This window comes from Melanostigma gelatinosum, assembly GCF_949748355.1.
Source record: "Melanostigma gelatinosum genome assembly, chromosome: 8".
NCBI classification, from domain to species: Eukaryota; Metazoa; Chordata; class Actinopteri; order Perciformes; family Zoarcidae; genus Melanostigma; species Melanostigma gelatinosum.
In genome coordinates this window covers 24,713,577-24,727,592 of record NC_136641.1, presented here as the reverse complement: position 1 = coordinate 24,727,592, position 14,016 = coordinate 24,713,577, and the positions used below count along the sequence as shown (strand labels likewise).

Sequence of the window (14,016 nt, the reverse complement as noted above, 5' to 3'; positions counted from 1 at the left end):
TGCATTTGACCCATCCCTGTATATAGGGAGCAGTGGGCTGCCATTGATCGGCAGCCGGGGGTTCAGTGTATTGCTCAGGTACACTTCGACACGTGACACGTCCCAGTCGGGGATTGAACCGTTGACCTTCCGGTTCCCAGACGACCCTCTTAACCCAGTGCGCCATGGTCGCCCAAAAAGAAGAAGTCTATGAGAAAATGACCCTACTTCTCACTTGATTTATTACCTCAGTAAACACAATGAACGTAAGTAGTTTGTTCTTTAATAAAGGGTTAAAATTTGTATCAAAGTTGCTCAAATAGGTACGCAAGTTACGTCGCAAATAAATAAATGTTGACTTCTCGATTCCAATCGGGAACAAAACACTCCTGCGTCAAAAATCGGTATTGGTTGGACCCATCCACCGCCACTCCTGCCTGTCCTGTGTGGACTTTTGCGGCCTTTTTTACTTGTTTTGTTTGTGATTCCGTTGACAGCATATGCAGCAATGATTTTGTGGGACATCTACGAATTACAGCACATTATGTTTTGTAGGTACAGCTACTAACGCTCGATCAGAACAGCCTGACTTGATACCGCTTTCTTGTGAGTTTCATCATATTAGCCGGCTGGTGATGACATGCTCGTCCCTGCGGTGTGATGTGCTCCAGTCTGCTGCTGCAGCCGAGGGAGGGAGGGAGGGAAGGAGGGGAAGGAGGGAGGTAAGGACGGGAAGGATGGGGACGTGTATCTCATCTCCGTCTCATTGCCCGTGGTCATCGGCTCCTGTGAAAGAGGGGGACTTTAATCACAGAGGGGCCCTTTGTGTGTGACGGCCAGGCAGGCAATGACATTTAACAGAGGCAGCCAGTTAGAACTGATGGCATGCTCACATACCAACTGAAGCTCGATGCTTTCCATCGGCGACAGGGAGGAAGCGGTGTTTTTACACGTGTGGCCCACGGGAGGAAAAAAAACCCGATACAATGGACGCATTAAAATAGCTGCATTGTGTGCATTTCTCTTTACAAACACGGCACGAATAAGTATTTTTCCTTTTTACTCTAAGATCCTGCCATCTGGAGTCTGTTGAAATTGGTATTCCAGTATTTGACAGGAATAGTTTCCGTGTTTAGTCTGTGTTAAAACAGATTTATGGCCAGAATTTATATCTGTGTTTATCTGAGATGAAGCCCACATGGTTTAAGATTGACCCTCCACTCAATCTTTTTCCCTCAAGCTTCTACTTGTTCTTTTTAGTCTTTACAAGCGCATCTCTCTCTCTCTCTCTCTCTCTCTCTCTCTCTCTCTCTCTCTCTCTCTCTCTCTCTCTCTCTCTCTCTCTCTCTCTCTCTCTCTCTCTCTCTCTCTCTCTCCTCCCTGCCTCCTTTTTTTTTTTTTTTCCTCCATCCTTCGGCCTACTCAGCTACTAACACAGAGCAGAGGGAGCGGCCGGCCTGGGTTCCTCTGGTTATATTTAGCAACGAACAGATGCAGCGCACTGGAGCGGAACACACCGCCTCTGCTCGCCTCGGTGTGTGTGTGTGTGTGTGTGTGTGTGTGAGAGACTCTTCCTTCATACCAGTTCTCCCATCATGCACTGCTGACTCTGACTCAGCAGCACAGCACTGGATAACTGGATCAGAACTGGCCCACCTGCCTCCTCACATGAACCATCCATACGTTTCTGTATAAAACCACAGGGTCCATTATGACGGGAGCAATATATGTTTAGAGCTGCAATTAACGATTATTCGTATTCATCGATTGATCTAAGGAATGTTAGAGAATTGTACAAGAAATCATCAGGAACAAATGCTCATGACTGTTGCACCTCGTGGACAGAAGCATGGTCACTTAACAGAGATGTCACGGGCCACTGACACACCCTGGACATACCAGTTTAGTTTTAAATCTCCAACAGGATTTTCCCACCATTGCCTGGAAACCAGATGAAAAGCTGTGATACACTTTGGGATACGGTGAACACTCATTTAAGCACTTTGTACGTCTGTTGATAAAATTAGGAATTCAGTCCGAAAAGGTTATGAAAAGAATACAGATGCGAAATATGACGGTATTATTTGGTTTCTCACTGAACACTGCTATGTTCTGTGAATGACATGAAAGCAGCTCTGGGTGTGGCAGCTTGTGGAGGTAATTATAGGAGGAGGACCGGTCCAGAGCTTTACGGCGGACCTCTCTGTGATTCTTGTTTTTCTTGCCACGCTGATTGCAGGGCTCATAAAAGGCCGCCGTAAGACGGCGTGGTCCAAAAAACAACACACTAGCTTCAGTATCTGTGTGAGAGAAGAAGAGAGACAGTGTGTATGTTATCTCCTCTACCAGCTGTCATTAGCGCTCAGCTGTAATGGCCGTGCAATAGCTGGAGAGTGCAGCTACTTTATCGCACCGAGAGAGCCGAGAGAGTGAAACCCATCACCGAGAGCAGGAGCACTTGATTAGCTTTGTCCGTTGCATCTCTCCCGACGTTCCCCTCCCTCCGACGGCCCCTCCTTGTATAATGTAGAGTTAAAGGCTCTCATCTGTAACTGGAGAGTCCAGTGTTGACTGACGGGATGTCCTGAGACCCACAGGAAGCCGCTGAAACAATGGAATTTACTGTTTAAGAACCAGCATTTCCAGTTCCTACTCTGTGGCCATTATTTGGAATCGGCCCGGAGGAAATACAATATTATTTGTCCTCTGGAGGAAATGCCTTCTCTCAGTGAGGCCTGGGATGTCTTGGGACGCCGACAAAGAGGGCAATTTAAAGATTTGGAGGGTGGCTTCATAGAAATAAGACTGTAATGGACAATCAGGGTGTGATTTTGAGTCTGTAGTTGTGTTTAGTTTGTTGCTCCTCTTGTGCCACAGCAGACAGAGCGGAGCCGTCTGAACCAAAATGTGATAACAGACAACAGGCTTGTGAAATCCACAACTGACCACTGCTTCTGAGATCTCTCTCTGTGCAACACTGCTCTGCATGTGGATGTTTTGTCTGCTTAGTTACAGTGGTAGAGGAGCAGTTTGGACATTTTTTGGGAAATACATTTATTTTTATATAATTTTAAGGCTCCACTGGTTACAGAAAATGAGCCAAACAGCGGCTACAAGGCATCATATTGAACAAACAGAGTGTATAAACAAAGCACATAACTCCATTCCCCAAAATGTTGAACGATTTCTTCAAAGCTTGTCACACCAGTTGCATGACGTCTGTAGAGACTCACACCTGGTTGTTTCATGGCCGAACACCGAGACAGGGTCACCACAGCCCGACACCCTCTGGTGGGGGTCACCACAGCCCGGCACCCTCTGGTGGGGGTCACCACAGCCCGGCACCCTCTGGTGGGGGTCACCACAGCCCGGCACCCTCTGGTGGGGGTCACCACAGCCCGATAACTACTTTATATATTGTTGGATGGTTTGATCCTTAACACATTTATCAAATGTTTTGTTTGTAAAATCTTAATCTGAACATTTTGAAAATGAACGTAGACAGTGTAGAAACTACATTTCCCTCTGAAATCTGAAGTGAAAGTAAAAGTGAGTGATGGCGGTGGTTGAGTAAATGTTTATCAGAATCAGAATCAGAATCAGAAACCGTTTATTGCCATTGTATGTTGAACATACAAGGAATTTGACATACATGGCTCATTTAGCTGAACTCCAGCACGTTAACATTACTAATCACATCGTTGAAGTCACATGTGTGGGTCTTGTACCTCACAGAGTTGAGATCCACCACTGGGGGGCAGCAGCCCATAATAACCTCAACGGTGGCTCATCTCGTGCCGCCGGTCGGCCCTGGGTTGCTGTGGCAACGGTGTCTTTGTGAGGCTGACTTTCAGTGCTGAGGCTCGGGAGACACAGAGGGCAGTGTTGAGCTGGAGGACGGAGGATGAATCCCAATCAGCAGCTGAACAAGAGCCTCACACACACACACACACACACACACACACGGACCTTTTCTCAAATGAATATTCACTCTCTAGCTGCTGATTTAATACGTACAGATGATCAACGACTGCCGTGTGGATGTGTAGCCCTGTGTTGTGAAACGGTAAACAACCTGCGGTGTGATTGACAGGTCGTAGCAGTGATGACAGCTGTTCTGTGGCACCATGGGCTGCAGCTGCTTGGCAGACTTCTGCTGATGTTTTAAGCGGCCATATGTTTGTGTCCCTGCTGCTGTCTGCCCGCTACGTTTTAATGCACGGGTTTGTGTGGAGTCCTCTCCAAATGCCACTTCTTGTTCTTATCACATGTGGCGTGAGATAAAAAAGCATCCAAACCTTTTGAAAAAGAGCCTCAGATTAAGATTGTATATCTTTAAAACGTTTTCATGTGCACAGAAATATATGCAAACGTGTGAATCGATATCTCTTCGGATGAGAATCTGTACACACACACACACACACACATTCCCCAAAATGAGACAGGGATGCAACTAGACGGGTCAGACAGGGATCCTGGATCCTGACACTAATAGATGAATGAGTGATGATAATACAGTTCATGCTTTGAATTCCATAGTTTATATAGAAATATTACACAAAAACACACAAGCATTACAGAGCAACAGAATAAAATCACATTGCAGGAAGAGGCCGAAAACCCACTGAGCTGATTTGAAGCCTCCGCCCATATGATATTAAAACGTAGTGTTATTACATGGTTATTACAACCATTAGAGACTTGGACTCCAACTCAAAGACTTGAAACTTTGCAAAAAACAAAAGTATTTCCGCCCGATGCCACCACATCCACCACATCACCACATCCACCACATCCACCACACTGCACCTTCAAGGTAATGTAATGCTGACTGGCGGCACGGAGGATGTGTATAATCCACTCTTATTTGGGTTCAACCCGTCTCTCTGTCTCACTCTCTGTCTATCTGTAAAACGACAGGAGGGCCTCACACATCCTCACACGTCTCTGCTCCGCCTCATTCCCGGTTGAAAAAGCAGCGATCGCCGCCGCACACACGCAGTGTTTCTACCGGCAAACATCTTCAGCTCCCGGGAAACATCTCGCAGCGCGCCAACGTCTCTGCTGCCTCAGATTATCCCCGATGGAGTGATTTAATTGTTATGGAGAATCAAGAATATCCTCTCCCAGCTCGCAAATGATCCATCTTATCATGCAGAGGCAGACTGGTTGTTGGTTGTGTTCAGTGTTTTCACTGGCAGGAAGAATAACGCTGCGTCTTTCAGGGCTGCAGCCGAATTTTTGTTTCTCAGCTTTTGGTCTATAAAATGGCAGAAAATCATGAAAAAACGACAGTTTCCCAGAGGCCAAGATGACTTATTTAAAAAGATTGTTCTGTCTGACCTGCAGTCCAAAACCAATGAAAACGTGCAAATATTCACATTTTAGTCGCTGGAAATTGTGAATTTGTGGCACTTTTGCTTTTGTTTTTCACTGTGGCTCTATGGAGGAAAGTAGGGATTATTGTTTTATTATAAATAGACTATTTACTAGAAAGACTTATGAATACACTGTGGTTGAACATATTGATGTGTGGAGTCTCTATTGTATTTCTATCAAATCTGTAACAGGTTTAATCCTTTACGATAAGACCATTTTATAAAAATATCTGCACGGTTCAGACTATATTCAGGAGAAACAGACATCGGATGAGCGCACTCAGTGTGTTCAGCACATTCCCAGAATGGTCTTATACGAGACAAGGATCTCCGTTCATACTCTTCATGCTGAATTGTTTTGTTCCAAATCCGAGGAAGGCTTGCGTGGTTGTGGGGATAATATCTCCTGTTTTCTCACAACATCTGGTGGTTTTTGTTGGATTCCAAAGCTTTGTTTTTCCTTTTGTTACATGCTGCTGGGAAAACACTCTAAATGGGTCAAGAAAAAAAAGCTATTGTCTTATTCCAAACTCTCAAATAGCATGTAATACTTTCCTAAAGCTGCACTCAAAGATTGGAGCACATTCCGAGGCTGGAAAACATCTCAAACTGTGACGCCGCTGGAATGTTTCATATCAAACCAACAATGTGCTATCTGAGAGGAACTCAGACGAACACACACACACACACAGTGGTGTGATTGTAATCTCTGATCCACACGGCTTTAATCCTCATGAATATTGCATATTTGATGACTTTCTCATTGATGGAGCACGACACCTGGGCGGCCCGCCCTCTGCTAGCGGCGGGGGGGGGGGGGGGGGGTTGTTGTCCCTGCCAGCGGCCCTTATCTCGGGGAAAAGCGTCTGAGCCAGCAAAACTGACACGACGCCGAATGCAAAACACTAATGTATGTGTGGCATATGTCATCATTTTGACGAAGAGCTGTTTATATAAATCAGATCACCACCGACGAGGAAGTGGAGCAGCAGAGGATGGGTTGAAGGAAATGCTTGTGGTAAATGTGTGTGTGTGTGTGTGTGTGTGTGTGTTTTCCTTTTACAATCTGACTGCTGCTTGCCTAGCAGGGGCCGTAATGATGGTCGTCAGCACTGGCTGGTTGCTAGGTAACAATTACCTGACTGTGCTTTGCTTGCACTGAATTACACAGTGGTGTGTGTGTGTGTGTGTGTGTGTGTGTGTGTGTGTGTGTGTGTGTGTGTGTGTGTGTGTGTGTGTGTGTGTGTGTGTGTGTGTGTGTGTGTGTGTGTGTGTGTGTGTGTGTGTGTGTGTGTGCGTGTGTGTGTGTGTGTAGAGGAACGGAAAATACAGCAAGGTAGACTTCCGACCAGGGTCTCTACTTCTGGGTAGAAAATACAAAGAGCAGAATCTGATTCATGGCTATGCTAATGTTAGCGTAGCTGTGTTTATGAATGTGATTCGCACCTTAAATGTGATTATTAGTGTTATTATCAACGCGATGCACATTTCTGTGTGGTTCTCTCAGGCTTCCGATTTAATATTTGATCATCATCTTAGATGGCCGTGTGCTGCTCTCTGTGCTCCACATTATCAGTGCTGCATGCTTCAGTCAGTATTTATAGTAATGTCCATGGGGGGCGGGGGGGATATGTGAAGCTGACAGATGATGATGTCACCGCAGGGCCACACCTCGGGGCCGATGACGGATGGCGCTCTGCTTTAAGACCCTTTTTTTCACTTTTCTCAGCTGCCACGCGGACGCGTCTGAGCTGTCTGTCCTTGTCCCTGACTCCCGGTGTCTCACGAGCAGCACTTCCTCTCAGGCGGCGAGCACTTCCTGCCTCCTTCCTGCATGGTTCAGTGTGATTCTGCCTCCTGATTCCCGAAACCTCGACCACAGCGCTGACGCTAACATGGGAGGCAATCCTCTATTGAGCTAACCTCAAAGGAATAAATTGACATTCGGGGATATATGCTCATTTGCTTTCTTGCGGAGAGATAGATAGCCTTTAGTGCTGTTTCACTGTGACTTTAAACCATAATATATTTCCTATTAGTTCCAAAGTAAACTCTACCTCTCCAGTCACCACACTGACCGTCTCAAAGCACCGAGCCAAGAGAAACTCCTCCTCTGTGATCGCAGGCCGACAGGAGGCCATGACACCTCCCCCCCGACGCCTGCTTGCCAGCTCTCCCAGACATGGATGATATATCTGGAGATCATTAAATGGCCCTAAATGAGACCCTGGCGTGAGAGCGAGCTCCGACCATCTGGCCCCATTGTGAGCGACCGGGGCCGTGTCCAAACTCGGCCAGCAGCATCAGCACCTCTGATTGGATGGATGCTGAGTAGGCCTGGGAAGTCCAGCCAATCAGAGATCCTTTTAATCAATTACCCAAACCGGCCTCTCTAAATCAACCACCCTGTTACATACCGAGCATCTTTCTCAGCTGTACTCGTACTGTCTATTTTATTTTTGTAGAATTTCGCAAGCTAACAAACTGAACTAACATGCTAAATATACTTGCTTAACATCCGCATGTTTGCATTATAACAGTGCGCATTGATGCATTACACTTGATCACAAACGACATCATTTGGGATTCATCATTGTTCTCTGTATCACACGGTAAATTGGAGATATTAAGGCTTTATTGTCTGATTTTTGTAATTGTCTTTAATTCCTGTATATTGTGTTGTTTCTGTTTTGCTGGTTGTGAATGTTTCTCGTTGTCTGGTCTCTGTTGGAAAAGAGATCTTAATCTCAATGAGACAGCCTGATTCAATTAAGATTAAATACAACTAAAATAAATAGTATGGTGATGTTAGTCGTGTTGCGTCACATGGACTTTATATATGTTTGAATGTGATTGCATTCTTTAACTGCATTATATTTATGTGTGAACACAATCCTAAACAAATGTATTTATTTACTCCAAACCCACTAAGGGAGCTCAACAAGGCCTGTTCTTGTCGTGTCCAGGAGCATTTGTACTTGTGAAATGTCACGGCCTTTCACGGCTTTACTTTTGGTCAAATGACAGCACGTCAACAGGGAAAGAGACGAGCAGGTTTCTTGACGTGGCCGGTTTGTTTACTTGAGCTGTTTTTTGTCCGTCGGCTGTTTTCCAGGTCACAAGCTCAACAAGGACCTGAAGCACTACCTGAGCCTGAGGTTTCAGAAGTCCTCCCCCGACCACGAGCTGCAGAAGACCATCCGGGCCAACCTGTATCGCCACGCTGTGCCTTGTGAGTAAAAAAAGAATATATATATATATATATATATATATATATATACCAGTCGTGATGATAATGTGCTGGACGCTTAAACCAGGACATCTGGCTGACGACTTTAACCAGTCTTTAGCATCATTTCGTCATCTTCACCCCAATGACCCACTTTCTTTTGGCTTCTTTCTCATTTCTTTCATCGCCTCTTAATCTCGTCCGTCCCTTCCACTCCAACCACAAATCACGCCGTGACACTTTATTCCCCTTTCAGCCGGTCCAGCTCTGCTCGGTTCATTTGTTATCCTGCTGTCATGTCTGTGTTACAACAAGTTATGCTTGAGTTGTGGTGACCACAAAAGCTGGAAGCCTAAAGTGTTTTAAAAGCAGAACACTGGATGTGATTGGAGAGTTTCCCCCCTGAGGAATTAATTTGATCATCACACATATGCATATGATTAAATCATGTCTATGCATGCATAGACATGATTTAATCAAGAGAGGGATCATCATTCCGCCTCCTCCTGTTTCTATCTCGTCTATTGCGTCGCTCCCTAATAAAATGTGGCTCCCTCGACCAGATTACTGTATTTTTCTTCGCTTATTCACTCTCTGTCCAACCTCTGTCTGTCTGTCTGTCTCTCGCGCTCAGCCATGTGACCGGTAAACCGCCTCTCCGCTGACCCCCCCCCTCCCTCCCAGTGCCCGGCCTGGGATTATGATGTTCTGATATGTTGAAAATAGATTCCTGCCTGTTTACGTGATGAACATGTTGGGCTCTCTCGCAAAGATCGCAGCACGATGGAAAGGCTTCCGCGCACACAGCGTCAAAATTGAACATCGACAAAATAAGAAATGCTGAATATGCGGTACGGCGGTTTTGTGAGGCTGCCGGAGGGTCACCGGATGAAACGGATTACATTTGTTACCCTTCATTTTACCACTTGTGTAATACTGGATACATTTACCTCTGACAGTAATACCTCTAAAATGTTCAGAATAAACGTTACATGCTGGATACTTTCACCTCTTCAGGTCTAAAATAATAGCTGATACTTTCACCTCGTCATGCCTCTAAGAGTCCTTCACATGAGACAAATCCACGGCGAAAACGTTCTAGCTCACGATCCAAAACAGGTAGGGCAAAACCAGGGTGCAGCCAATGCTGAAGTACCTCAAACCTGCATTATTTCTAATGGCCACCAGGGGGCGACTCCTCTGGTTGTATAGAAGTCTATGAGAAAATGACTCAACTTCTCTCTTGATTTATTCCCTCAGTAAACATTGTAAACATGAGTTTATGGTCTCAATCTCTAGTTTCAAGTCTTCTTCAATACAGCATGATGTTCATTGAGTAAATGATAAATTAATTGTAACATTTTTGGTCGCTTAAAAATGTGTTATTCAGCATTCGGTTGTACTTGGCTCCGCCCTCTCGTTTCACTTCTGGTGGCATAAAACAAAACAAAGATGGCGACGATCAAAATGCCGACCTGGAGGCTTCAAAACTGTAGTCCACAAACCAGCGTGTGACGTTCAATGACTACGGCCAAAACCTGTGATGAAAAAATCACAACACAGCTTCATTGTAAGCGGTCAGAACCCAAAATGGGAACCACATGGGTTGTTGCGAGATACCGATTTTGATGATAACCGTGATTTAAAAAAAATAAACATTCATATCATGTTAAGAATGTACATTTTGCTACAACTCAACCAAAAGATCTCCCACCACTGAGGCTTTAAAGCTCACAAATGCAAACAAACGCTGTTCATTCATAACAACAATTAGCTGTGGGGCAAGTAGCTGCATGAACAATATGAATATAGACCACTTGAAATCCTGCCGACTGTGTTCTCACACACTACGGAGACTACGGGTTTGGAGAAATACTGTATAGATATGTATAACCAACTGACCCTTCGCTAAGTCCCGCCCCTCGAAACGCAGACTGGCCAATGAAAGCGTTGGTTTATATTTTTCTTATTGTCAATAAATTCCATGAAAAGACCAAAACCAACACGTTCCCACTGAAGACATGAAGATAAAAGTCACAAAGGAGTTGAAAGTGTTTGTCAGGGACTATTTTCAGAAATGAATTTGGAGTTTTATTACATATTTACAGCAGAATGGTGAATGTGGGATTGACTTAAAATAAAGTACAGCGCCCACGTACATGTTGATAAAGGGAAAGTTCATCCGGTGAAACAGCGTGGCCCTCCGATGTGTTTCTGTCTTTGAAACAATGATCTAAGGCGCAGGGGAATAGGACGTGTCAGGCTTTGGCTCCGATAATAAGGATGTTAAAAAGCCTTTTTGTGGAGTTTGTTGACAATAACAACTATGAGACTCATCCTGCTTAATATTCACTTTCAAGTGGCGATGAACGTGAGTGTGTTGGGCAAAACCGGGGCCACAACACAAGGCAATTCGGTCTAACAACACTGAAATGTACTGTTTACCCCTCCTCTCTCTGTCTCTCTGTCTCTCTTCCTGTCTCTCCCTCCCTCCCTCCCTCCCTCTCTTTCTTGTTGACCTACTATCGTTGCCACCTCCTGTTTATTGTCTCTCTCTCTCACACACATGCAAATGTTGTTCTTGGCATGACGCGGCAGAAAGACCAAGAGCAGTCAAATAAAAGCCACGCTTCTCGGCCCTCTGTTTCCTTTGTCTCTCTGCCTCCCTCGCGTCTCCTCCCCCCTTCTCTCCCTAACACATGTGTTGCTCCCTCTTGCTTGACTCGAACAGGTGCCTTTCCCTCCACCACTGGTCGAGGTGGTTTTTTTCCTCCCTCTCTGTGTGTGAATGTGTGTTTATAGGACCCTTCCTCCCCCTCTCTCCTCCCCCCTGTCAACCCATTCTCCTCCCCTCTCTCCTTCATTGCTCCGCTGCTACAGATGGCCATTGTTATCATGTGCGGCAAATGTCACTATTGATAGAGAAGTCTCTCTCTCTCTCTCTCTCTCTCGTGGGATTCGTTTCCTTCCTCACGTCCACAGCTGCTGCTTCGAAGGGGACGAGGGGTTATCTTCGGCGTTATCCCAGCGTTTGTAGCCACGGGGCGAACCAATCCTCCCTCCCTCCCCCCCCCCCCACCTGATCTCTCCCTCTCTCTCCGTCTCTCTCCCCCCTCTGCTCTGTCGCCCTCCTCTCTCTTCACTTCGAGTCCTCCAGTGAGTGTCAGCGTCCCTGTGGCTCGGCGGTGACTGCTGCCTTCCTCTGTCACACTCTAGCTGCTCCCGCTGTCTCCCTGCCTCTGCTGCTCTCACCCTCCATCTCATCCTCTCTCTCTCTCTCTCTCTCTCTCTCTCTCTCTCTCTCTCTCTCTCTCTCTCTCTCTCTCTCGCTCTAGCTCCCTCCCCTCCTCGCTGTCCTTCAGTCCCTCGCTTCCTTGTTTTCCACTCCACTGCCGATCTCGGGGAAAATCATTTTTATAGACAAATTTCTCTGTTTGCCGCTCACACAAAGAAAAAGGATTACGGCTTGATTTTCTGGCTCCGGGGGCTTCGCTCTGCATCCAGGCAAGTGGCAGCTCCTTATTCTCCTCTCTTTTTTCTCCTCCCCCCCCCCACCCCCCCCACCCCCCACTCTCACCAACCATCCGCCATCCGAAGCCCGTGATGTATGCATGGCAGAGAGAGTGTGTGTATGTGGCTGATACTGTGTATATAGGTTAAGAGAATCAGGGGGAGGTGGGAGTTATGCAGGGGGGGGGGGGCTGGCCCACTCGGAGCAGGCACGTCCAACCCAGAGGGACAGATGGCCAGTAGCCCTGGTGCTTTTTCCTCATTGGTTTTCTAATTCACCCTGCAGGCTTTGTGTAAGGCCCACTAGTACACAGACCTTCTTTTCAAGGAGCAAGAGATGGCTGCTCTCCTCAGCTAGAGGAGGGAGGGAGGAGGGGGGGGGGTGTATGTGTGTGTGAAGAACGGACAGGGTAAAGGGAAGGAGGAGGAAGAGGAGGAGAGGGGGGGGTTGCTGTAGAGGCAGAGCGAGCTTTTACGGGGAGGTTAGGATAGGAGAGGAGCTGAGGAGCTGAGAGGGGGGTCATCAGCCTCGAATGCATGGAGGTCAGGTCCAGATGCTGCCCAAACAAAAGGGCTTCTCTGGGGGGGAAGCGTGGCACTCGCCATTGTGTGTGTGTGTGTGTGTGTGTGTGTGTGTGTGTGTGTCGCTGCATTGCAGGGTGCTGCCGGGGAGCCTCATGCTAATGACGGCCATTCATTCTCGCAACGCGTGAGCGGGGGCCCCCGGCTTCTGTCCGCCTGCTTTTCACGTATACGCACGGCTCGTAGGTTTTGTTCATTGCAACCGAAATATCGGCTGCGTACACGTGCAATGGTGCACTCTGGGAAACGACGACTGGCCCCCAAAGCTCATTGAGGGAGCTGGTGAAATGTGTGTTTTATTGCATCGTAATGGTGAATGAAGACAGGTGTGTGTGAGGCTTCTGTTTAATTGGTGTTTTTTATTGCCATATTCAGCATATTTTACAGATACAGTCACAAACTGGTACCATTAAAATATCTCAGGCCAAAAGGACTGCGAGTCTTCCTTCCTGTTTTCGTGCGATTGGTCCAGTGGGTGGAAGGTGGAGGCTGTGGACCTGTGACGTAGTTTTTGTTGTTGACAATCTCCTCCAGGCCCATTTCAAAGGCATCTCAAGAAGAAACCATTACAACAACACAACCTCTGCTTCCGCACCTTGAGTTTAGAACAAGCTGCGCCTCGAGCCTGATTGTCAATCCGAAGTGTGGCTCACAGTTATATTATTGTTATTCAAAATACTCCATCATCTTTCCTCGCCCAAGCTCATGTAAGAGAATTGTCCTTTGATCAAGTGACTGCTCAAGCAGAGATGTGATGTGACAGGATCAACCCCAGAGTCAGTTTAAAGTGATCAGCCCCTGGTGAATGAGCCTCCGTGGTGTCCCACATGAAAGGCCTCATGTAGTCCTCACCGTACGGCTGATTCACGACTGAACAAGATCCAAGATTGTGGATCTGCTGTGGCGGCTAGCTAGCACATGTGCCGTAGCTCCTGATCAGATGGATCTGGAGTCGGATAAGTTTCTCTTCGTGTGGCTGCTTTCAGTGTCGGTTGTGTTTTGAGCATATTTACTCCTGTGGAGGAGTGCGCTTTGATTACCCCACGGCTTTATTTGGTGTTGATCTATAGCAAACTCACCAATCTACATCATGATTAGATTACAGTGTGTCTTACGCAGCTTCTGCTTGTCGTTTTAATATTTGGTTGTCAGCATAGCTGTGCAGTGTGTCGTAAATGACATTTGTTCCATGAATATTTTATTCGCCATCCCTACATACCGCTGCTATTTTGCCATTGTTGTCGTCAAGACCCCCAAAAACCAAGACTAAGACTTTGAGAAGTTCAGACCAAGTCAAGACCGCGATCAGAGTGTTTCGAGACCAAGTCCAGACCAGTG

General features: G+C 46.5%; 1 protein-coding gene across 10 annotated transcripts in view; it reads left to right on the top strand.

Moving 5' to 3' along the window:
* Positions 1-14,016, top strand: part of LOC306780998 (membrane-associated guanylate kinase, WW and PDZ domain-containing protein 1-like) — an 88,189-nt gene that overhangs the window by 13,490 nt on the left and 60,683 nt on the right. For all 10 annotated transcript variants that reach the window (XM_079273596.1, XM_079273595.1, XM_079273594.1 and 7 more), the window contains exon 2: positions 8,473-8,589. In XM_079273596.1, the coding sequence (XP_079129722.1) occupies positions 8,473-8,589 (117 nt within the window). The remainder of the gene's footprint in view (positions 1-8,472; positions 8,590-14,016) is intronic.